Genomic DNA, 27,249 nt, shown 5'->3' with positions numbered 1-27,249 from the left:
ACATCTGCATGGGAGACACAGAAGAAGCTGCTGGTCCCTGGCTTTGGATTGATTCGGTTCTGGCAAAAATTCAGTTCTGGTGACCATTTGGGAAGTGAAGCAGCAGATGGAAGATCTTTCTCTCTGTATCTACTCTTCTCTGTAAAATCTGCCTTTGCAATACAAATAAATACATTTAAAATTTTAGGTTTAAAAGCAAGAGAATTTTGAGTCCAGTGTTATGACCCACTAAGCTAAGCCCTTGCTTGCAAAACTGGCATCTCATATGAGTGCTGGTTCTAACCCTGGCTGCTCTACTTCTTTATTTTATTTATTTAAAGATTTATTTTTATTATTTTTTTATTGGAAAGGCGGATATACACAGAGGAGAGACAGAGAGGAAGATCTTCCGTCCAATGATTCACTCCCCCAGTGAGCGCAACGGCCAGTGCTGTGCCGATCAAAAGCCAGGAGCCAGGAACTTCCTCCAGGTCTCCCACATGGGTGTAGGGTCCCAAAGCTTTGGGCCGTCCTCGACTGCTTTCCCGGGCCACAGGCAGGGAGCTGGAAGGGAAGCAGGGCTGCCGGGATAGAACCGGCGCCCATATGGGATCCCGGGCATACAAGGCGAGGACCTTAACCACTTGTGCCACCGTGCCAGGCCCGGCTGCTCTACTTCTAATCCACTTTGCTGATAATGCATCTATGAACACAGTGGAAGATGATCCATGCTATTAGGCCATGCCAACCATCCACAATAGGACCTGTTCCTTATTATTGCCACTAAGGGAAGTAAGAAGTAAAATGAAAATTTCTTTCTGTCTTTACCCCTCTCTCTGTAATTCTGCATTCAAATAAATTAAAATAAATGCGTACCATAGTAAGATAATTTTAAAACAAAAACAAATTCAATATAAAATGCATCACAAAGGAAGAATCAATTACTTTCCATGTCTAGACTGTGAGGAATAAATAAAACCTGAATTAAATTATATTATATTATATTATATTATATTATATTATATTATATTATATTATACTATATTATATTATATCATATTACATTCTAAAGCCAATATACAGAGAGGAGGAGAGACAGAGAAATATCTTCCATCTACTGATTCACTCTCGAAGTGGCTATAACTGAGCTGATCCAAAGACAGGAGCCAGGAACCTCTTTTGGGTCTCCCATGTGGGTGCAGGATCACAAGAGTTTGGGTCATCCTCGAATGTTTTCCCAGGTTGCAAACAGGGAGCTGGATGGGAAGTGGGGCCACTGGGATTAGAACTGTGCCCTATATGGGATCCCAGTATGTGCAAGGTGAGGACTTCAGTCACCAGGCTACCGCACTGTGCCCCTGAAATATATATTTGAAGGTGGAAAACAGTATTCTGAGCTGATATGGAAACAAGAAATGGCTGGAGTTTTTTACAGTGGGTAAAGCATCCACTTGTGATACCACCTTCCCATGTAAGAGAATTGGCTCCAGACCTGGATGCTCTGCTTCTGGTCCAGTTCCCAGCCAATGTGCCTGAGGAAATAGTGTAGGATGGCTATGCAGGCAGTCCCTGCTGTCTTTATGGGAGACCAAGATAGAGTTCTTGGCTTTGGATTTAGTGTGGCTAACACTTAGCTATTACAGTGATTTGGGGAGTGAACTGGTAGATGGAAGATCTCTTCTGTACCTTTCTCTTCCTTGTTTTCCCCTCTTTTTCTCTGCCTTTGAAAATAAGTACATCTCAAGAAAAAAATACAGAGTAAGCAGTCTTTGGAGCAGAGAAAACAGCACAGCTCCCTGTGTCATGAGGAACTGTAGCAATGAATTTTTGAATGGCAATTTGACATTAGCTGAAGTGAAATGAAAGAGAGATGGCTTTCAGAGAGATAGATACAGAGGTATGTGACACATATTTAAAATTGTGAAAGCTCACTTATCCTAAGGTTTTCATGTAAACTAGTATTCTTAAATCATACAGGAAAAGGTGGCAAATCTGGATGACAGGCAGAAGAATAGGAATAAAAATAAGATTGGAGGCCATGTGGACAAATTATGTTTGTTTTAAGCTCAGTCTTGGTGTACATTGGTTTCATTATTAGATCACTCATCTACTTCAAGCTTATTTCATGCATGCTTCCTACTAGGTTGACTAGTAAATGAATGAATTTATTCAAATAATCATTCTGTGCTGTGTCCCTAAATAGCAGCACTGCTGTTCACATGATTTACCTCTTTCTATCGGGACTATTTTCAACTTTGGTGCTGACACTGCATTTATTTAACATTTTTCCTTTCCCTTCACAGATTCCCAAAGGATGCATTATGCTCCTGAAGTAACTTGGTCTCAAGTCTTTTTCATAGAATTCAGTTACAGCTTTGTAATCTATGATTTTCTAGAAAAGGCTGATGTGATGAGATCTTTTTCTGCTTGTGTAATTTCCTAAGAAGGCTAATCCACCACCATTATCATCAGGCCTTTTGTACTGCATTGGTGTTGCTGAGTGGTTCTCCACCTCTTGAATGTCTTTTTGACATAAAATGTTGTATTTCTCAGGGGTTCATGTTTACAATTGGTGATAACTGTTTCCTGATCTTCAAATTGAGAAGTGCTTGGTGTGATGGCTCAGTAGCTAAATTTTTTCCTTGCAAATGCCAGGATGCTATGCAGGCACCAATTTATGTCTCAGGTGCTCCATCTCCCATCTAGCTCCCTGCTTGTAGCCTGGGAAGGCAGTAGAAGATGGCCTAAGCCCTTAGACCCTGTATCCACATGAGAGATCTAGAAGAAGTCCTGGCTCCTGGCTTTGGATTGGCTCAGCTCCAGCTGCTGCAGCCACATGGGGAATGAATTAGTAGACAGAACTTTTTTTATTGCCTTCTCTTGGTAAATCTACCTTTCCAATTAAAAAAAATTCTTAAAAAAATGAGATGAGTTTGTATTTACTTGTATTCTTGAGTTATTTCTACCTAAAAGCTATGTAAGATGAGAATTAGCCATATGATATCTCTCAGACATTAGAATTTGAAAATGGAATTTCTTGTGTAGATACACACATACACACACACATATAATAGTAATAGTTATTGAAGCACATAAATACTAATCTATAAAATATGTGAGCTTCAAATCTATGCTTATGTTAGATCCAAAGTCATCATCACTGGATCTAAATCTAGTTGTTATTCTCTCTTTACACCTGCACATGGTTCTTTAGATTTATCTCTTAGAAAATGCTCTAAGTGGCAGGTCAAACTGATGTAGAAATATGTGTTTCTTGTTTATGCTCTTACTTTCTCCTGCAAATGAGTGTTATATTTAGTTGTTAGTTTCATGGAAATTTTCAGGTAACATCCTTTATATGGATACTTCCTTAATAATACAGAGGTGTTTAAAAAATCATTTATTCATTTGAAGGGCAGAGTGAGAGTGAGAACGAGAGAGAGAGCGAGAGAGAGAGAGAGAGAGAGAAACTTCCTTTTGCTGGTTTACTGCTCAAATGGCTGAAATGGCTGAGGCTGAGTCAGGGAGAAGACAGGAGCCAGGAGCTTCTTCTACATCTCCAACATAGGTTTAGAGGCCCATGACTTGGGCTATTTTATGATGCTCTTCAGGTGCATAGGAAGTGGAGCACCTGGAACTCAAACTGATGCCCACAGAGGTGCTGATAATCTATGCACTGGCTTAAGCAACAACACAACGGCATTCCAACATAGAGGTCTCACTTACTCTTTTTATTCTCTAACATTTTGTAATTGCAATTTTTATCACATGATTGTTTCATTGTATTTTGTGGCATATCCTGATTATTTATTTGTATTACGTTCCATCTCTTTAAAAAACATCAACTTCTCAATGCCTCTAATAGGCTTGAAGAAAAGCATTAGCAATGAACACTGGTGAATTACAACATGTATTCCATGCTCTAAAATGTCCTTTCATTCATGAGTTCATTCAGTAAATATTAATTGAGTTGCTATAATGACTTGTACAATGTTTTCTTTTTGATAATAGAAATATGGTAGTTAAAAAAGCAAAGCAAAATGAGCCCCTAGGGACATTTTTTAATTTTAGTTCTGATTAGCAAGGCACAGGTAATACAGAACTAATTTAAAATTCAGTATTTTAGAAATAACAGCAAAGTGGAATAGGACACATCTCTGACGTATAATAATAGGAGAGTCTTTTAAAGAGGATGTTCTTAACAGACTTTATTATTTAAAGTACTTTTGGGATAACTCTGAGGGTAGCAAGAGAATGAGTATGGGGAAAGATGGTCTGGAAGAATGAAAATGGAAAAAGCCGTTGAGATATTATCATCAAATTTCCTAGGAATTATCATATTTAGAAGAGATTAATATATTTTTTATTATCTTTACTTAAAGAGATCCTTTCTTGCTTAGACTCAAGCCATTTGTAGTGATCCCATAACTATATCTTCCCTCCACTTTCTGGGAAACCTTTCTCAATCACATAAGCTACGTAACATCGTTTTCATCTCTTATAAGCGCTTCTTACACACTGAATGTATCTGCAACTGAAATTGCTTGCTTAATGTTGAAGTCATCTACTAAAATGTAAGCTTGATGACAGAGAGCATGAGTCCTTGACATTATCTGTATTGATGGAAATAACTAAAGCAGTGCACTTATGAATGTGCATACGCACATGTAGTTTAACTGGCTAGCTTAATTACAGAGGAATTGTGGGTTATTATAGTGACTAGATAAACATTCGTTCACCAATTTGGCTTTTGTTTAGTGAAATGTAGAGATTACATAATTTGGGAGGAAATGATTTGATGAATCAACGGGTATGCAGAAGATTTTCTGAATATCTGTCACTTCCACAAATCCTCAAAGGAAAATATCATTAGCGTAAATATCATCAGCTTCATTATGAAGAAAAAATCAGGTATACAACTTTGAATAGAGATATATGTATATTACAATTATGAAGAGTAACAGTCTTTGGCTTAAATTTTTTGGATACTTCAATGACTAAAACAGGAAATTTTTTACCATAACACAGTAGAGTTTACCTTTTGGGTCAGGAGAAGATAGACAATAAACATAGTTATTCAATAAATTATATAATTTTGGGGCAATATGTGCAAGGGAAAATAGAACAATGTGAAGAGAATTAAGAGTATAATCTCACGTAGGATGATCATGCAGACCTTGCTAAGAAAGTGATACTTGGAAAAACTGAATGTGTGGAACAGCACCAAAAATCGTAAAATAGTCCAGAAAGTTTGGATCATGTAGCTGGATATAAAGAGAAATCAGGTCTGAGGAAATCATTCATAATAATAATGAGAGAGGGGTCTGCCCTTATGAGAGTAATTCAAGATGCCCTTGGAAAACTGTAGATTTTCCATAGTATACATATTATATTAACTTTTGGAGTTTCTTCATGTAATTTAGAATTAACTTTTCACCAAAACAAATTTATAATTGAAACAAAATCAAGAAAAAAGAAATTCTATATTGTTTTCTAGTTTAAAAAAAAACACATTTTCAACAAAAAGCTAAAAATATTTAGAATCTTACCATTTTTACTGATGTCGAGTTCTTTAAGATTGACTAAACTAGCAATAGTGGTTGGCAGACTTGAAAGGTCATTATCAGGAATACTTAGTTTTCGTAGAGCTTGACAGTTGAACAATTGCTGCAATACAAAACAATCCTTAATTAGATCACAGTTTGGTTAAAGGCACTTGCAAATAAATTCAGTAGCAAAATTCAAACTAATGGTTTGCAAATATGGTAATCAAAAGCCACAAATAAGCTTTCATTTCCTCCATATCTGTATCTAAATTCCTTTCAGAATACTTTTACATCCTTCCCACAAGTTGATGTTTCACTATATTCTACTTCCCAGGCTGACGATATTAAAAATCCAATGAATTTTACTTATTCTTTTGTTCACTAGTTTTTAATGTATATATTTATGCTTTGGGAAAAAAAAATCTCATTTATTGTTTGCTGAATTGACAGGCAGAGAAACAGACAGAGATCATCCATCGCTGATTTACTCTTGAAATGCCCACAGTAAGCAGGGCTGTGCTACACTGAAGCCAAGAACGAGGAACTCAGTCAAGATCTCCTACATGAGTAGCAGAGATCAAAGCACTCTACTGCCTCCCAACATACACATTTGCAGGAAGTTGGTTATAAAGTAGAGGGGCCAAGGCTCAAATCACACACTCTGATTTGAGATGCAGATATTCCATGTGGTGTATTACATGTGCTGTACTAAATGCTTGCCCCACCTTATCCTATGCACTATTAATGTCTTGTTAGCCACTGACACTTTCTCTTCCCGTAGGTTTACTTCTATAACCCATTTGCTTTCATAGATTATAATTTCCATCTTGCCCTATTGAACAATTATTTACGTAGCATTGCCATAACTACAGAACATTGAAATACAGAGATCATGTTTCTTTTGTATTCCTCATTCTGCTTCATAAGTATCTATAAGTGAAATGTTTAACTTGTAATACTTGATGAAAGACGGTTTAGTGATTGGCTCATTTCTGTCTTCAGTCTGAAGTCACAGATGGGGATGAGCCAAAACATGCTTCATAACTCAAGCATTCTCACTGCCAGGTGGGTGCACTTTTTAAAAATAGGTTTCATGGAGTCTACCCAAGTAGGTCTGGACAGAGCTCAAAATATCTTCCTTTTTCACAAGCACACCAGTGACCTGGGTCTTGTAGGTATTTAAGGTACCATATTTTGAAAAAAACAATTTTATTATTCAGCTCTGTGCAATTCATCTTTACTACAACAATGATATGAACAGCTAGGATAGAATTTTTTTCTATTAATTTCTGGAGAAGTTATCTTAATGAGGTTTTTTGGTGAGATATTTCTAATTCTGTTTGGTTGAATTTCCATAGATGGAGATTTTGGTATCCAGGTTTTTGCAGTTGGGCTTACATAGTGTTACATGTATTTTATTACTTATAGAGAAAAGCATCGTAGGACAAGGTTGTTACTTCTAAGCGCGTTAGATTTTTGAAAAAACAGATTGTGTTGGTGCTACTTTGTGCTTCTTGCTCCGTAGTACAGAACTTGAAATTTCTTTCATTGGGATAGTAATTTTTGACTCTTTTCAAAGATAATTTGAAATGCTTCATTTCATGCTAGAATTAATTTTCAACATCCTATACAAAGAAGTTCCTGTTTCTTTTTATGAACCTCAAGAAAGAGACCTTTGATGGATACTTTAATGAATACTTTCTACTGTAACTGGTAATTTCCCCACTAAGGAGTAAGACAATTGTCCACACTTTCGGTAAAGTTTAATTTATTTCCAGCCTTTATCATTTGGTTGGGACTCTTACATGTGAATTTACATACAATATGAATTTAAAATATTTCATTGCTTGTATTGGTAAGACATACCATTACTGTGACCGTTTTAAACAATGTCCACATAGGTGGTTTAAGAAAGAGTAGTGTTCTTTGGGAATTTGTTTCATCATCTCAAACACACTTTCAAAACCCTCAACACTCAACAGAAGACCTGATATTCTTCAATTTTATATGAGGCAACACCTTGCCTCCAAAGCATGTCCACAGGAAGCTGCATAGGAAAGTAAGTAGCCAAAACAGGAGCCAGGTGCTTGGATATGGAATGCTGGTGTTCCAAGTAGAGACAATTTGTTGTGCTACAACATCAATACTTTAAAGAAAATTGCTTGATTGATTATGTTTTATTTATTTACTTGAAAGGGTTAGAAGATAGAAAAATGGCAAGAGAAAGAGACCGAGTTTTCACTCAGGTTTCCCACTTGGGTAACAGAAGCCCAAGTACATGGGTCATCTTTTGCTGCTTCTCTTGAGCCAGACACATGGACTGGACCAGAACTGGGGCAGGAAGAACATGAACCATTGCAATTATGTGGTGTCTGTACCACAGGTGGCATCTCTACCTTTTATGCCATAATGACAGCTGTTTCACCCTTACACTGATTATCTGTTCCATGCTGTGATTAGTTTTTATTACTGAAGCTAAGGGCATGGAAATATATTGCCAACTTCTGTTTTCATGGTATATTGGACAAAATATTAAAAAAAAGTAACTGTTCAGGACAGCAAAACTCTCTTTTCCCCATCCTCTCCATTCTCTCCCTCTCTGTCTCATTTTTGTGCTTTTCTTCGCTGATCCCTTTCTCCATCACTCCTCCACTTGCTTTAATTAACTAAGCTGTGAATATAAACAAATGTAATTATTTAAATTGCACCACCACCATCATCATCATAATAGTAATACCGTATAGTTAAATGAGACTGAATTTAGCTCTTGTTCTGGTGATATTTGTTGTTCCATTTGGCTTAGGCTCAAAGTTAGTGATATTGCAGCTGGGAAGATAGAAGATCTTAGTATGGGCACAGTGGGAAATTGTCTACAAGTGTTGTGTAGAGCTAAATACAATTCTGCTCTGAAGCAGTGAACTTTAAATTTGGATCTTTACTTTGGAACACTTAATGTTCCAAAAATGTACATATATAGCTAGACTGACAAAAAATAAAGAATTAGCCACAGAATTAATGCAGATATTAGAATTATTAGACAGCAAATACAAAAAAATATAAAAAATATGTTTACAGATTTGAATGCCTGAAGATAAAATAAGAGGTTTGAATAATGGATCTCTTTGGATCTCAGGACTTGAGACACAGGAGCATTGTTGACACAGGGGACCAAGGATCAGTAATCCAAGACAAAATGTTGATTGCAAACTTTCCTTGCATCTGTTGTACCCTGGTTTCTAAACAACCTAGAACAGACAACCCTGGGAGTATTTTTTGTTACGAATATACCTGGTCTTCTAGTTAGAAATAGTTTGCCTCATATGGTTGTTGTAAACATGCAAGGTAGTTCTCCTAACCTCTTCCCAGTTCACATGAATTTACAGTCTTTTCTGTTTTCCAAGGATAAAAACAAGTGTAATGGGGAATGGGTCAGAGAGCAGTGCAGCAGAGCCTGTTACCTAGGTGGTGCTCTGAAGGGCATTCATGTACCCCGCCTTCAGGCGCCTGTTTCCAGGCCACCCCAAGACCTAAGGCATTTCCAAGGTTCAAGACCCAGTTACCAGGCCTCAGTATACACTCCTCGAAACCCCTCACAGCTACACTCACCTGATTAAAAGACCAAACCAACTAGATATGAAAAGCAAATATATACATATGATTGTGGCATGAAAGACCTGATGATGAAAATACAGGAAGGACTGCTCCATGACATGATGTATAAAGATCTAGTTAAAAATTCTGGTTAACTTAAAGGAAAAAGATCATGAGATTGCTGAGAAATTTCAGTTTGGAAGACATATCTTCATATTGAGCAAGCAGAAGAAATTCTAAACAGCAGCAATTGGACTCCCTTATGCAAAATCACAGAGTCCCAGCAGCAGTAGATCTTACAATTTGCCTGAGAGAAGCAATTATCTTCAGAAGACTGAGAAAGACAGAGTCAGTTCTGATGTTCTAAGTAATTGTAGAGTTGGTATAGTCTTATTCATGGTATAATTTCAAATAACTGAAGAGGAGAAATCTAAAAATTTCCAAAACGTACAAATAGTACACATCCAAGAAAAGCTACTTAATAAGGTTTGGGCAATATGTATTTATTCATGTGTTAAATGACCATACTGGACCTCACAAATATGTATAAGGATCATGGCAGTTTAAAAAATAAAATAGGGATGAAATATTTAGCCTAAAGGTTAAACAGTCGTGACTGACATCACAATGTGCTTAGTTCTGACTCTACACTCCAACTTCCTACAAACCACAGATTTTGGAGATCTAAATTACATTCCTTGCTCCCCGTTTCAGCACGGTCAGCATCAGTCAACGTAGGACATTAGGGGGATGACTCAGTCAATGGGAGCTCTTCTTCCCTTTGTCTCAGTCTTCATTCAAACAAATGTTTAAAAACAATTTAAGTGAAAAGTGGAAGAGCAGATGAATTTTCAACAATGAGAATTATAAGTGGCTACTATTACACATTACTTTAAGAGTACAACTATCTATTGAGAAAAGGGCAAAATGATACTTTATAGAAAACTGAGTTCTCTACCAAGAGATTTCAGTAAAGGTACTTTCATAAGACAAATTGTAAAAAATCAAGAACCTAAATCAAAAAGGAATATCAATGGTTAAAAAATCCTGAGCCTGGTGCAATGGCTCAGTGGCTAATATCCTCACCTTGCACACACCAGTATCCTATCTGGCACCAGTTCATCTCCTATGTCCCAGTTGCTCCAATTCCCATCCAGCTCCCTGCTTGTGGCCTGGGAAAGCAGTAGAGGATGACCTAAACCCTTGGGATCCTGCACCCATGTGGGAGACCAGGAAGAAGCCCCTGGCTCATAATTTCGGATTGGCTCAACGCCAGTCATTGTGACCACTTGGGGAGTAATTTCTTAGTAAATTCTCCAGAAACACAAGCAGTCAGAATCAAAATAAACAAATGGAATTACATAAAAGTAAGAAGCTTCTATAAGCAAAGGAAATGATTAACAAAGGGAAGAGGCAACTAGCCGAATGAGAGAAAATCTTTGCTCACTACACAACAGATAATATTCATGGTTTTCAAAGAACTTTAGAAATGCAAAAATAACAAAACAAGCAACCCTGTGAACAAATGGGCTAAGGAAATGAGCAGGCATTTTTCAAAACAACAAATTGAAGTGGCTAATAGACCTATGAAAAAACGCTTAGGCTCATTAGCTATTAGAGAAATACAAATAAAAATCTCATTGAGATTCCACCTAACTCCAATAGAATTGGACTACATTGTGAAATCTACTAACAACATCTGCTGTTGTATAGTGGGCAAAAAGGTACCTCACTCCAAATCTGGTGGGAGGGTAGGCTAGTGCAGCCACTATGAAAGTCATTATGGAGAATGCACTGAGAATTGAAAATTAATCTAAAATATGTCCCAGCTATCCCACTCCTGGGAACATATTTAAAAGAAGTGAAGTCTGCATATGAGAAAGTGATCCACAACCCTATATTTATGGCAGTACAATCCATAACAGTGAAGACCTAGAAACAATGCAGATTCCCATCAAAAGAAGAATAGATTAAAAAACAAAACAAAACAAAAAACAATGGTGTATCTATTCAGTGGGATACTTATGCAGAAATTAAAAGGAACAAAATTCTACCATTTGCCACAAAATGATCCCAATTGTTACTCTCAGTAGAATATACCAATCCCCAAAGGACAAATATCATTTGTTCTCTCTGATATAAGTCAACTGTCATACAAAATACAAGATAAATAGAAATATAGGTGAGCATGCACATACATACATCCTTATAGAGGAACTGCATAATAGAGATTAGCATATCAGAAAGGGAAGATATGTTGCAGTATGTATCTCTACTCCTGAACAAAAGGAGGACTCCCAATAAAACTGTTCTATATTCTTTGACTGTATGATACTAGAATTTCTCCCATTGTCTATACCTACAATGCCATGATACACTTACATAGCATGTTGTTGGACATGTAACTATTGCTGAAGGACTACTACTGTAATAATAAGGAGGAAGATGGTGTGGGGTGAGAATGGGGAGGGAAAGGAGGAGAAACATATTAGGATCATTTTTAGTTAATTCCCTCTATTTCACAGAAACTACTGCATACAAGAAATGCTCAAACTTTTACACACTTGGTAGCAAACCAATCAATTTCAAGCAAAGCACAGAAAATGCATTACAGGACTTAGTAATAAAGGAAAAATGGACAACATTGTATTTAATTTAATTCTAGGAGAATTCGATCAAGACACTTAAAAACATCTCAAGAAAGAAAACAGAATATGAACAATGATATTCTCAACTAATTAGTTCTAATATATCTGAGGCTATAAAATGATGACATTTTGTCAGGCTACTAATAGAATTAAAAACATTTTTCTAATTTACTTTATTGGTGAAAATCAAATTTTTGGATACTAATTCCCACATTTCTGGATCATTCTCCCAATGTATTTCCTCTTTTTTGGAGCATTTTTTTATAAAAGTCTTCTATAGATTTTTGTACATAAGTAATCCATTTTCGCCTGTTTCTCAAAGTTCCAATGCTATGATGTGATCCCTTATGAATTCGTCTTTTCATGGATAATGTTAAGTAGAAATCCATTCTTTTGTCCTTAAGTATGATCAGTTGTTGTTATGCCATTTTTAAACAGTCACTTATTTCTCCAGTTTTTAGCAAACAGAATCTGTTATCTGATTTCAACATAAGTATTCAGTTTCTGGAGTTTCTATTTTTGGTAAGCTAGTTTATTTGTATGTTTCTCTTATTCTTACTGGGTCACCAGAATTTCATTACTAATTCATGCTTGTGTCAGAGAAGAATGGGAAGAAATATGAAGTAATGATGGAGAAGGGAACATAGCCCCACCCTGTTTTGAGGGAGGTTGATTTTCTGAGACTAAAATAGAATGGGGAGACAGAGTAGATTTGGAAGACAGGTGTCTTTAGGGAAGCTGGAAGAAGAGGAAAGCCTCAGGGATCTTTCCACTATAATTGGCAAAGAATTGCAAGTGGCTGAATTCTAAACTGTGAGCAGTGGAAAGATTCTAGCCAGAATCCAAAATCTTGCATGAGTCAGACTTTATCTTAGTGGAAGCTTTGGATAGTGGTTAATTTATTGATTTGTTGATTAATTTGAAACACCGACTGACAAAGACAGAGGGAAAGGAAGAATGGAGGGAAAGGAAGAATAAGCCCATGGACATGGGCCACTACCCACTACCTGCTAGATACATTAGCAGGAAGCTGGGCTGTAGTGGAACATTTGGGAATTCAACAGGCACTCTGATATAAAATGTCGCAACCCAAGAATTAGCTTAATTCAGTGTGTCACAGTGCTTGATCCTAACAGTCTTTTTAAGCCAATTTTAGTCAATCTTACAGATGTTATTTTTGAAAAATATTTCAGAGTTCATGTATGCACAGCAGACTTATAAATGCATGTATACAGACCTGGACACACACACTTGCATTCATGAATTAGAAAGTCTCCTGAATGAGGTTTAGACATGAATCTATAGATGAAATTAAAAATATCTGGGACAGAAAATCATCACTTATCACTCATAATTCTTTTCTTGAAAAAAAAATCCAGATTCTTGAGGATGGCTTTCAAGAGCTTGCCTGTCTCCAGTTTCTTATCCTACCAGTCCTCTTATCCTGTGTCGCTTTTCCATCCCTCTCTATTTCCATCCCTGTGTGCTCTCATCTTCAGCCATGCTGTGATGCTATATTCTAAACCTTTGCAAAAACATGAGGTTTCCAGAACACACTCCTTTGCATTCAACCCTACCAGGCATTCCCTTATCTGGTAGGCTCAGATATTCCCATTTTTTAAGCCAGAGATGGATTGATTTCCATGCCCTAGCTCTGAACTTTTAAAATTCATTTGGTTACCCATATTTGTGATTTCTAGATCCCAAGTTTCTCTAGTTTCTATAAAATTGACACTGTATAACACAGTGTTAGGCACACTGTACAAAATGACAGCAAGGACTTAAAATTACACTAAGTGAAAGTATTTAAGAAAGAGTGTTGAAAATAGAATTAAAGGTAAAATTAGTTACTGCCAAATATTTTTGAAAGTCATGTGTATTTTTTTCATTATGTTTGTTTCTCATGATTATTTTTTTTTTAATTTTATTTATTTATTTATTTTTAATAATCTTAGTTTATTAGGGTACAAAGGGTCACGGGCTACAGGGTGAAAGTGGGTAATATCATTGTTTCCACACTAATATAATCATTTTGCCCTGTATCTAGGGTTAGGGGAGTAACAAAGGGGAAAGCCCCACCCTACCTCCCACTCATCCCCGATCCCCAACATGAGGCGCGCTCCAAGGGTCCTGCTCATACAGTTTTGATAGTTCATCAGTTCTGGATTGCTGCCAATCTCTCCGTCCCAACCGTAATGAAACCTATTCAGAGTCTACTGGCTGACAGTCTCTTGATGGTTGGGGTTCCAAGATCAGCAGTTCAGTTCGAGAAATATCCAAAGAAACTTCATCTGAGTTGATCCCAGATCTGATTCTTGAGTGAGTTTGCTAGTACAGACTCCAACACTCATGATTATTTTAAAAAGCTCTCCTAAAAAAAGAAAAAGCTCTCCTATATATTATGCCATGTTGCTAATGCGAAGGGCTATAGAAAGAAATTATTATGATTGGAACTAGTACTTCATTTTAACATCAGACCTGGGAATTTGATGATAATAGAAAGATGTCATAAATGTGTTTGACTATAACTCAAATATGTGTTAAATATGATTTCTTAGGAAAAATTTTAAAAATAAATTACTTAGTTTCCCATCACAAGCAAAAAGAGTATTGCTTGTCAATTTTTAAAAGATAAGTCTTTTGTTTAGATGTCTCTTATAACATAGTTATTGAACGAGAAGGTTACTGGTGTCATGTGTTGACATGGGTGAACTTTGTCAGGGAAGAACTCATAGTCTAAGGAGTTGATATCAATGTTTGGCTGGTTTCTTAGAACAATTTTCTTTGAATTCCTTTAAAATAATCATGAGAAACTTCTAATGTTTTCAAGTTAACGTGAAAGCTACTTCAAATATTTAGTTATCGTGTGTCCATTAGAATATAATGCCTAAAATTCTTAGGTTCAATATAAGTGTTAAAATTAGCTTTGATTATAAAGGAGTCAACTCATAAGTGCTCAGTGGAGTTGTAAGCTTCTGACTAGGATAGTCACCTAACTTCTCTGTCACACTCCTTCCTCCTTTTCTTCTTCCTTTCTTAGTTTGTTCCTCCCATCTCACCTTCCCAATTCCCTTCCTTCTAAACATTAGTGCTGAATAAGCAACGCTTGAAGATCTAATCAGCAAAAGGTATAGGCCAAGGACTTAGATAGGACTGAGTGCACAACCAGCCTGTGATTACAAATATGGAACATAAAATTTCAATGTATTTTAATAATGAATAAAAATATGTGAAACAATAAATAACAATAAATAGACAAAATTACAGCAAAGTGACTTATAAATTATATTTTATTACAAAAAAAGCATTCCAAGATTTTATTCTTAACCTAGAAAAAACTGAATGTGAGGGTTTGTCTGGTCTTCAACCTTTTTTATCTAACTTTCATCTCTTAACTGGTGACAAGCAGAGATGATTCATTGGAATAATAACTGTCAATTTGAGTATACAAGGAAACATAACTATATCTATTGTATTTGATTTTAACCTGTATTTAAATGCTTTTAAAATGGGAATGTTCTTGAATGTACATACCCACTATTACTTTAATAGCAAGCATATCATATCCAGAGAGGAAAAAAAAGAAACTCTAAATTTAAAATCTTAATTTAAATGATCATTATTTTTTTCCAACTTCATTATTCATACACATTTGGGGAATAACTTCCTAATATCTTTGTTGAACTAAGAGAAGGGACCTGTGTGTTTGTACATTTAAGTGTATGTGTGTTTGTAAGTATGCTTTAGGAGTTTTTTTTATATTAGCTTTTCAGTAACCTTGATATATGAAATTATTGGATAATTGGCGTTTGCATCTTTGCCTATACACAATAATCAGTGTGGTATGAACAAACCAGTTGAACAGCATTTAGACTTTCGAAGTAGCATAAACTGACTCTGTAATGTATAAACGTGTTGGAATTGGGGGTAGGGGAAGAGAGGGACAAAGTTATTGCCTTTCTAGGAACTGACAGGTTTTACAACTAAAAGCTGAACTTCACATATTTGACTGGTGAAGATGAGTGAAACAGAAAGAAAATGGCTTATGGCATGATTATAATGTCTTCCCCATTGGGATAATAACAAATATAGGTTACAAACTTTGTTATTAGGTAAATATGTAATTGAATTCTTACTCTACCTCTAAATAGTTTTCTCTAAGGTTCAGTGCTGGGGTCCGTGCAGAAGGTGTGGATGACATGAAGGTGTGAAGAGAACAGCTCCCCTGCTTTGCAGGGCCCGGGGGAGCTTCCAGCTGTTTGGCAGGGCCCAGCAGATGTCTCTCTGACAACCTTCATGTGGTTTCACCCCCTGTTTGCATGGACACTCAAGCACCCCATTAAGAATTGTATAATCTATTGAGGCATTGTTGTTTGCCCTTGTGAGATGGTTCTGCAACCGATATGAGCTTGAGAGATCATGTCACTGATAATGTCTTGGTGAGTGGGCCTTTGACAATTTACACACAGGAGCATAATTAAGCCTGTGCCATTTCTGGACACCTTATTAGGTGCCTAACAATTGACTCAAAATCTGGCCCAGCCATGTAGCATACCTTCTGTGAAAGGGCTTAATAAATACCCTAAATATTAATGAAACTGATGGGAGTAAGAGCTGAAATTGCTATGGCAATAAAGATAGTAACTGTGATCTCAAAGGCTAGCCTGTCTTTGCAATTTCTTGGGTGCATAGAAAATGTAACCGTCCTAGCCACTTTTATAATTTTTAGCTAGAGGAATTAAGGATGCTTTTATTAAAGAAATATGCTTTTAATTATTGGTTGTTTATGGGGTTATAGAGTCTATAGTTGTAGGGGGAATTTACCATTTGAAACCGTTGTCTTGGATTTTTATGTTTTTTCCTTGTGACATATTTTCCCATTAAATGATGGGTAAAATGTAGAAACAGAAATGTGGTAGGAATGTATTACTGATTAGCAGGTAATTGCATGTGCCTTGGCCTTGGAGTCCTGGCTGTTTCTTCATTGCTACTACTGAAGAATGAACAATGGCTTGCTTTGAAGAATAACAATGCAGTATTTTGCAGAATTATCTTTAGGGGCACCTGCTTAGCCCTGAAGTACAGACAGAATGATCAAATATTTGTGCATGCCCTCTTAGTCTTGTAGAAAAAATAGAACAATTAGTTGTTTGTGTAGAAGCTTGTGATGTGTCTGGGTAAATAAAAAGGACAGCTTCTTGAGCTGTTGCTAGAGGGCACCAAGTGACAGTGTCCTTGTCTTTGTTTATCGAAGACTCCACGCACCCTTCCCAAGCTCTGAACTCGGCTGGAGTTGGCCTCTGGCAGTTTAGTTTTTTCTTTTCTTTCTTTTTTTTTTTTTTTAGATTTTTATTTATTTTATTGGAAAGTCAGATATACAGAGAGGAGGAGAGACAGAGAGGAAGATCTTCCCTCTGATGATTCACTCCCCAAGTGAGTGCAACGGCCAATGCTATGCTGATCCGAAGCCAGGAGCCCAGAGCCTCTCTTCCGGGTCTCCCACATAAGTGCAGGGTCCCAAAGCTTTTGGCCATCCTCGACTGCTTTCCCAGGCCACAGCAGGGAGCTGGATGGGAAGTGGAGCTGCTGGGATTAGAACCGGCACCCATATGGGATCCCGGGCGTTCAAGGTGAGGACTTTGGCTGCTAGGCCATGCCGCCGGGCCCCAGTTTAGTTTTTAATTTGAAAATTCAACTAGATTATCTACCAGTGTTTCGTCAGTAGTGCATGTCTGCCAGGTCGATTTTCCTGATGACCACAAACAAAGGATTAGTTGTGTACCTTGTTTTCATATTATTTGGAGCATATATTTCTATAACAGACTCTTAAAATGTCATTTTATAATTTATTTGTGCAGTAACTGTTTAGTAGGAATTTAAATTTGAACCAGATCCATGTTAGTTTCTGTTAAAAGAATGAAATAGACATAATGTCTTCTTCAAGAGAGGAACAAAAACACGTTGCAGTAAATGTGGATTAAATGAATCACTACCATAGGGCTGGTAAGTACAACTGTAGGCCTTTGCTTACAGTCATATGAAGGAACAAAGAGAATTAACTAACTAATTAATTAACTAGCCAGTGACTGAAGAATGACAGCTGTGGGAGAAGCGAAATTGAGATGAATCTCTCTGCGACTGCAAAAGCAGCAAAAGAATGCAGAGGCACACTGGGAATAGACAAAGGTGCCTTCTCTTAGCTTTCCATGCTACAGTGCAGTGTTCTCTTGAACTCCGAGAGCTGACAGTGACTGCCTTAACTTATCTCAAAGTCTAGTCACACTTTCATTTGTAATCTATCACAATTGCTTGATTGTGGAACAAAATGGGGGATATGACTGGTTTTAGGGGTTACAAATCCAGAGACTTTCATTGGTTGCCAGAAGATAATGAGGTTCTGACAAAGGTTCCAAACATAGGACAATGAAGGGGATAAGATTTCAGTGCAAACATTGACATTTTATGTTTTGATTTGATGTGGAAGGTGAGAAAGCATGGTAGGGTCCTGGTAATGGGACTGAACCAACTGCTTCAGAAAATACAGGACAGGAGACTTCAAGGATGTCAATTAGGCTCTTTGAGTGTGAAACATCAAGTAAATTCAGAAAGTGTAAACATTGTATTGAGGAATAGGGCATGAGCTGGCATAACAGACTTCTAAGTCTTCATTGTGAAAATGGATGAAAGTGATAAATCCATGAAGATGAAAATGAAGGAGCACTTGCCTGATGCTGGTTTGTGAAAGCCATAGAGGTAACCTCCCTTATTCTAAAGGATTCTCTAGTTCTTTCATTACTTAGCCTTTTAAAAAAAGAGTTATTTATTTTTTATTGGAAAGGTGGATATACAGAGAGGAGAGAGGGAGGGAGGAAGATCTTCCATCTGATGATTTACACACCCCAAGTGGCTGCAACGGCCGGTGCTGCGCCAATCCGAAGCCAGGAGCCTCCTCCAGGTCTCCCATGCGGATGCAGGGTCCCAAAGTCTTGGGCCGACCTCGACTGCATTCCCAGGCCACAAGTGAGAACTGGATGGGAAGTGGAGCTCCCGGGATTAGAACCGGCGCCCAGATTGGATCCCAGCGTGTTCAAGGCGAGGGCCTTAACCACTAAGCTTTTGTGCCAGGCCCAACTTAGCCTTTTTATTAACTTTTTTTGATTGGTTCAATGTTTCACTTCTATTTTATTTTTAATTGTATGATACAATTCCATAGGCTCTGGGATTTCACTAACCCGCTCATAAAAATCTCTCCTCCCAACCGAATCCCCCACATTATTGCAATAGCATAGTCCTTCATAAGCAGTCACGAGTCCATCAATCTGCCGTTCAAGTGTGTACTGACATGGCTGGTACAGACAATGGCAGACAGTCCAGCATCCTACAGTCAAACATCCAACAGTCTCACTGGGAGTCCTTTGATTTGGAACTGGAGAGGGATACTGCACCGCATCTTCATATCTGAATATGTCGCTACTATACATTCCATTAAATGGAAAGTCATAAAACAAAATTTACAACAGGAGTAAAGTTAAAATCAATTATTCTTTAATTTGTTATTGTCTTCATTTCCTCAGAACTCCTTGCTTCCACTTAACACTTCTTGTGAACAGCGTTTCTACTTAGGTCTGTCAGCATCTCCGGGCCTGCACTTGGCATCCCGAGGGTTCTCTACTTCCTTGTGTGTTGTCATTTCTCTGCCACCTGGGGAAGTTCTTTCCCATGGATGACAGTAGAAATTATTATTAATGTTAATGAGAAAATTTGTGTGGTAAATGCATGTGCTTTCATGAAGTCAACTCTTAATTATTTAGAACAAAGAAAGAGAAACTTTATTCTAACTGAAGGCCATGGCCACACAGAAAAGGCTCCATAAAGAGCCATAAGAATTACATTCAATGTAATTAACCTTTACCGCCACCTCAAAAGGAACACAAACCTTTAATTTATCTACTTACAGAAAACAGAGAACTTTAACTCTCTAGAAAATAAATGTTATAAGGATATATAAATTTACAAATTTACCAAAATGAAAAATCAATAGCAAAATTGCATTGGTACCAGGAAACAAGAAAGAGTGGAATTACTTAAAAGAACTAAGCAGAATATTGTTATTTACTTGAAGCTTCTTCTGGTCAAGATTTAACTCATTAAGTGCCATTTGGAAAAATGACTTTCTGCAAAGAGAATTTTCTCCCCTTTTAGATCACTGTTAATTAAAAAAGAACATGCCTTCCTTTCCTGAGTAGGAGACATGTCATTTCTAATTTTAGTAAATTTAGTCAGTAAAGTAAACTTGTATATGTTCTTTTGGTCCTGCAGCTAATGACAATCTGCAATCGTGGCTGGCTCTTGAAAGTTTACATCTTGCTGCATTTGACATTTTCCCTATAATAGAACCGTGAAGAAGAAATGCAGCAAAGTCAGGAAACAACAAAACCTATTCTTATTGCCATTCAGAGAATGCTTTTAACACATTGGCAAGATTTCATAATACAACTCAACCCCCTTCCTCTCCTCCTCCCTGTTTCTCTGAAAGGCAGCTGCTCTCTGCATTCTGCGAGTCCTGTGTCATTTCACCCTCAGGGCCCCGATCCTATAGTCAGCCCATCGATTTCCTGCATGTTGTTCTGCCCTCCTTTTCTTCCCATCTATTATTATGAGTGTACAAATGTGTTGTGGTGTTATTGATCTTAAAATACAGAGTAAGACAGTTTCTTGATTTTAAAGTTATCTAGCTTGTCTTATTTCTTCTGCTATTCCTTACAATGGTGTGAGAGATCTCTGTGGCCAGCATTGTCTCCTCAATCCATCACGGATAGGTTTTCACGTTCCTACTCTTATCACATTCACCAATTACTTCCACACCAGCAAACATAGTGGTTTTTCTGTCATTTTATTCAACCTCTTTGAGGTTGATTTCCATGACAAAATATACCTTTTCCTACATCCTCAGTAGAATGATTTCCTCTTGTTTTCCTCTTCTTATCTATATCAACTCTTTCCAAAATCTCTTTTCTGATTCTTAGCCCGTATCTCTTCTTCACTTATGAGTTAAATCTTGACCAGGAGAAACTTAGAGTAAGCAACAATATTCTATTTAGCTCTTTAGAATAATGCCATTGTTAAAAATACTTCTTTTTTCCTTCACTACTGTCAATCAAGTTGTAGCTAAAATTCTCTCATTTGAATAACTGGGGCAGCCTCTAACCATTATTTATTTTTATTGCAAAGTCAGATATATAGAGAGGAGGAGAGACAGAGAGGAAGATAGTCCATCCAGTGATTCAAACCCCAATTGGCTGCAATGGCCAGAGCTGAGTCAATTTGAAGCCAGGAGCCCAGAGCCTCTCTTCCGGGTATCCCACACAGGTGCAGCATGGCTACACTTTGAGCCATCCTCAACTGCTTTCCCAGGCCACAAGCAGGGAGCTGGATGGGAAGCAGGGCAGCCAGGATTAGCACCAGCACCCACATGGGATCCCGATGCATTCAAGGCGAGGACTTTAACCACCAGGCTGCCACACTGGGCCCAACACTCAGTTTCTTAAAACTACTCAATGGCTCTCATGTCACTTGAACTAAAATTTTAAAGTCCTCCCACATCATTTGAACTTATATGACCTAGCCTTACCATCTCTCCCATCAACTTTTTCCTTTGTGTCTTGCACCTCTCTCCTCCTCATTCATTATACACTCCCATTACATCTGTTGCAGAAATATGCCACATTTGTTACTGTAAAGAATTCCCTTTACCTCAAATATCGCTTCCCAGACCTTGCCTGACTGTTTTGTCTTTCGGAACACAACATACAGTGTTACTCCTTAGTGAAGCATTCACTGTTTTTTCAACTTAAAGTAGCCTCCCACCTTTTCCCCTGTTTGTTTTACATCATGACACTTACTTCCAACTAATATTTCCTTTTTAAATTCTTGCTTATTTGCATTATCCTTTTGCAGCAAGATGGATTTTGTGAAAAAAGGAATTCATTGCTTTTGCTCAATAATGTGTCTCTGGCACCTAGGACAATGTCTGCATATAGTTGCAACTCGAGAATTCTTTTAGGAACTAGAAATTATTGGATATATTTTTCCTAAAATTTGTGTGTTTTTTAAAATTTATTTTATTTTTATTGGAAATGCAGATTTACAGAGAGGAGAGACAGAAAGATCTTTGTTCCCTAGTTCATGTCCTAAGTGGCCACAGCAGCCAGAGCTGAGCTGATCCAAAGCCAGGAGCTTCTTCTGGGTCTCCCATGTGGCTGCAGAGTCCCAAAGCTTTGGGCCGTCCTTTACTGCTTTCCCGGGCCACAGGCAGGGAGCTGGATGGGAAGCAGAGCATCCAGGACATTAACCAGCACCCGTATGGGATCCTGGCTCTTGCAAGAGTCAGCCACTGAGCCATCATGCCAGGCTCTTGCTTTTTTTATTTTTTTAATGTCACTCTCTGAAATGGCAATAACAGCCAGCAATGAGTTAATCAATCAGATTTTAATAAAGTTTTATATTTAGATAAAGCTTACAAATAAGTGTTGACTTGAGTTTTCAATCAAAAATTAGCAAACAGTTCAAAAAAATTAAAGGAATAGATGTAGCCCAGCCTCATATAGACAAACATAATTAAGAGTTTCTAATGTAAACTTTAAAAATAATAAAATATTTCAAGCAATATTAGCAATCCCAGTACTGAGCCTCTATATACTGCTTTTGATGCAGAGAAAACTTAGTATCAGGATTTAGCCACCAATGGCCCAGGCCTGCCTTCCTTCCTTAGGTTCAAGTTTTCTTGCCTTGGCTTTATGACAGAAAAAAAAATCAATCTTTTAAAAACTGAAGGAAATCAGCTGGCCTTGCAGGGTATCTTGAAAACAAAATACATGAGGTTATTTATCTCCCCTATAGATAACATTTTTAGGGTAGGTCTTATCTTGAGGATTTTTCTAGGAGTCACAAGTGCTGATCCAAAATTATCTAGCAACTGATCAACTGAAGACCACTTTGTCATCTTCAGAATCCTCAGTAAAACAAAATTGATAACCAAATTGAAGGCAGGCCATAAGTTCTGCAGACAACTAGAGACTTACACACCAAGTGAATATGCAACCTTCAATCTAAACTTCATTCTATAAAAAATATTTACCCCAAGACATCTAGGAATTACATGATAGCTCCCAGGTGCCTTATTCTGCACACTGCAAAAATAAACTCTTAATTTTCTTACATGATCCAAGGCCAGCAACTGGCTTGTTGTGAAACATATTATTGAGGTCAAATTTGAACGTATAAGAAACCAAGAAGAGAGAGAAGAGATAAAAGAGAAGAGATGGAAGAGGAGAAAAGAGAAAAAGGGGGACTAGGAAGGAAGGGAATGATCATATTAGAATTGTGTCTGTGAGTTACATGAAATCTGTTCTTGTTGTATTAATATATGACTAATATGAAAACAAAAAAAATGTTTACATCATATCTAATATTGGCAGACATAACAAATTGTACTATGTAATTCCTGGAGACACAGCTTCTCTGTAACTGTCTTTATTTTTTGTTGGAGTGAATAATATAAAATAAAAGGTAACTTTTTTCTTTCTTTTTTTTTTTTTTTAAAGATTTATTTTTATTATTTTTTCATTGGAAAGGCGGATATACAGAGAGGAGAGACAGAGAGGAAGATCTTTCGTCCGATGATTCACTCCCCAAGTGAGCGCAACGGGCCGATGCTATGCCGATCCGAAGCCAGGAGCCTCTTCTGGGTCTCCCACGCGGGTGCAGGTTCCCAAAGCTTTGGGCCGTCCTCGACTGCTTTCCCAGGCCACAGGCAGGGAGCTGGAAGGGAAGCGGGGCTGCCGGGATTAGAACCGGCGCCCATATGGGATCCCGGGCGTGCAAGGCGAGGACTTAGCCACTTGCGCCACCGCGCCGGGCCCAAAGGTAACTTTTTTCAAGTGATGCTTTTTCAGGGATACAAAGTTACTGAAGGAACTGTCTACAGAAAGAGCAAACTTGGTACATGGAGAAGCTCAGGACAAAGAGAAGATTGCCTTATCAATTTTTGTCAAAGCCCATTTGCTGGTTATAAGCTTGGATCTCTATTCCACTTGCTGGCTATCAGCTTGATTCAGATGTATTTTTGTTATCTATTTATTTTCTGAAGAGTTGGTGAGGATTTTTGCTATTTCATGGGGCAGTGACTTCAGCTATGCCATGAAAAAATGTCATCAGTCTGCAACTTGTATTTTGATAAATCTGTGCCAAATGTATATTGGATATCAATATTTTAGCTACATTGGTTGGCATAAGTGATCAACACAATTGTTTGCACCATTGCAATTGTGTTCTTGTAACCTTGCCCTGGAATTAGTTTCCCAATATCTAATTTATTTTTAGAAAAAGCAATTATGGATGCATAGGCCTTTTGTTTTCTGTCATCTGTAAGCTTACTAATAATATTCCATATTGATTGTACTATTGTTAAATTTTATTTTCATATTTACTACTTGCCATTATGAAATTGGATTTCAACAATCATTCAACTAAAACAAAATATTGGAAAAAGTTGTGTAATGAACTCTTACTTTATGTAATCATGAGGTTATGGACTTGTTTTAAGAAAAATATAAAAATAAACAGAAAGTTTTTTGTTTCTTTTTTTTCTTTTTCTGTTTTAATGCCCAAACCACAAGCTTTTGATTACTGTAGTTTTATAACATCTCGAAGTTAGGTGTTGTTAACTATTCAACTTTATCCTACTTTAAAAAATTCTTTTTAATAATCTCATTTAGTTGATCAGGGTGCAAAAAGTCAAGAGCTATAGCAAAGTGGGTAAGACCATTGTATCCACATTAATATCATCATCATTCTTTTCCCCATATCTGGGGTCAGGGGAGAAACAAAGGGAGAAGCTCCTCCCAGTCTCCCACCATCCCACTGAGGCATGCTCCGAGGGTCCTGCTCAAGTAGTTTTGATAGTTCAACAGTTCTGAATTGCTGCCAGTCTCGCTGTCTGAATTGCTGCCAGTCTCGCTGTCTGAATTGCTGCCAATCTTGCTGTTCCAAGCATGATGAAATCTATCCAGAATCCACTGGCTGACAGAGTCTCTTCATGGTTGGGGTTCTGAGATCAGCAATTCAGTTGTTGGGATCCCCAAAAAAACTTCATCTGAGGTGATCCGATTCTTGTATGTGCTTGCCAGTACAGGGTTTGGCACTACAGGATTTGTCGCTCCAATCAGCTTATGCTGCTCATTGCAATTGCTGGGTCAGTTTTGTTTCCAGCCCTGTCTTTCACGCGAACCACTGGGTGTTGTAGTCCACCTGGATCATGCCCATTTCATACTCGGCCAACACGCAAACCAGTGGGAACTGCAGCCTAATTGGGGCAACTCCCCATAACCCCCACATGCCTGCCCCCTACCCTGGTTCCCATGCTTGCTATTATGTACTGCAGACTTGTTCAGTCTGTCCCACATCCCATTCAGCTCTCAAAAATGTCATGGGAGGGTGCTATTCTGTCTAGTCACTACTGCCCCAGTCCTGGTTTTCATGCTCTCCAGTGGAGTGGTAACCCAAGAAGGAAGTATTTTCCTCCTAGGCCACTATATTCCTCCTAGGCCACTCCCACTCCCAGATTATGCATTATACAGGTGGTTCTGGAGTTGACAGATATAGTCCCCAGTGCCACCCTCTGCCAGCTGATGCTGTAGCAAAACCCAATCAGCCCTCACTCACTCTAATTTTTGCTTGCACCAGTCGAAACAGTCAGTCTCCAAAATGGTATAGTGTATTCTTATGAGTAACAGGTATTATGAAGATCAAGATGTTATATTCTTTTCTTAAAAATATTTATGAAAATCAAGGGGCTAAAATATCAATTCACATGTATGTGTTGCATATCATAGCAACTGGAATTAAGATCCATCCTTGGTTTCTATTCCTATCTATCTGCTAATTAAGATCATAAGAGGTATCAGGTAATTTAAGTAGTTGGATCTTTGCCACCATTGGAGTCGTGCACTCAAATTTTGGCTCTTGGCCTTTACATGACACAGCTCATTCCTAGCCTTTGAGATCATTTGGAGGGTGAATTAGTAGAATTTCACTCTGTGTCTCTCTGTCTCTTCCTACAGGCTTTGTAGCATTGCAAGTGAAGTTTATGCTTGAAATGCTGGTATCAATATTAGGGTGCTAGCTGGGTTCTACCTGACTTACATGTGGTCCAGCATCACAATGATGTACATAGGATTGCAGCATATGATGGCCTGTATGTCTAGACCAATGCTCCCCAAGTAAGTGACCTAGCTCAGGAGGTGACCCAGCAAAGAACTGCCCATCCTGCTGGTCTGTTTGATTTGAACAGGTGCAGAGACAGAGCAACAGATCTTAGAGGGGCAATGCAGGAACAGGGTAAATTTCACAACCCAGTCCACCTCCAGAGCCATATAGGTTACCATTTTGTCTAAGAAGGCAAGGGCTATGGACAGTATGGTGCATGCACTGAGCTGGGAATGAACTCAGTTGTGGCTCAACGAACTGCAGCAATGAGGCATCCTACAAATTTGATCCAAGATAGGTCCAGGTATCCCTCAGGCCTGATGGCCTGCAGATCAAGAACTCTGGTAGTGGCATATCAGACGCCATTTTGTATAGTGTGACAAAGAATTTAAGACTGCAAGTGACAACAGTGAGCTGTGCATGTGCAGAGCTCAGCAAGAACTCACTGAGTTCAGTGGATTACACTAGTACTACAGGAAAATAATACTGACTTGGGCATCGTATGGGTCAAAATAGGTCCACGTGGCCATCAGACCTAATGGCCAAGAACTTTTGGCAAGATCAGCACCACCAACAACATAGTGATATTGGACACCTGGTGTCTCCCTATTCCTGGGACCTACTCCAACTGGAATTGGGAGACAGATTGTATAGACAACAGTGTGGCATCAGCATGGTATCACAGGAGATGGAGCCAGGAGCTGGGGCTATGTAGACCAGGGTGGAAATGTAACATAAGAACCCAGACCTGGAACTTGTTGGAGGTTCCTTTTTTCTGGTTCCTTTCTCCTCTCTCTACATACTGATCTCACTCATACATACACTGCAGCTTCAGACTCCTCTGGACTTTCTTCCTTCCCCCTGACTCCCTACAAAATAACCGCCTTAATTTCTATATATGTGTTCTTTGGTCAAGACCTTTCCTCACCTCTGCAAGAATAGAAGTCATCTCTCGGTATAAGGCTTACCGAAGTGTTTGACTCTAAGTCTCTAATTATACATTGCTAAGCAAGTACCATTAATGCTTCAGTTTTTCTCTGTAATTATGTTGTCAGATCAGGTTGTCAGACAAGCAGGAAGTGAAATTTGTTTCTCTTGTGTCTCACTTAAGGCCTCAAGTAAAAGAGCAGATAGTAAATGCATAATTGATTCATTGGCTAGCCATGCTTTTAGTGTTTATCTTACAAAATCTTCTTCATGGATCCTAGATTTTTAAATGA

General features: G+C 38.0%; 1 protein-coding gene across 2 annotated transcripts in view; it reads right to left on the bottom strand.

The window, feature by feature from the left end:
• The window catches only part of LRRC7 (leucine rich repeat containing 7), a 444,758-nt gene that overhangs the window by 243,984 nt on the left and 173,525 nt on the right, over positions 1-27,249 (bottom strand). For both annotated transcript variants that reach the window (XM_040987263.1, XM_040987264.1), the window contains exon 4: positions 5,529-5,646. In XM_040987263.1, coding sequence (XP_040843197.1) covers positions 5,529-5,646 — 118 coding nt within the window. The remainder of the gene's footprint in view (positions 1-5,528; positions 5,647-27,249) is intronic.

Source organism: Ochotona curzoniae, unplaced genomic scaffold (assembly GCF_017591425.1).
Source record: "Ochotona curzoniae isolate NIBS_2020 unplaced genomic scaffold, NIBS_Ocur_1.0 contig_4612, whole genome shotgun sequence".
Lineage (NCBI taxonomy): Eukaryota > Metazoa > Chordata > Mammalia > Lagomorpha > Ochotonidae > Ochotona > Ochotona curzoniae.
The sequence above is the reverse complement of the archived record's forward strand: the minus strand, read 5'-3'. Positions and strand labels throughout refer to the sequence as shown.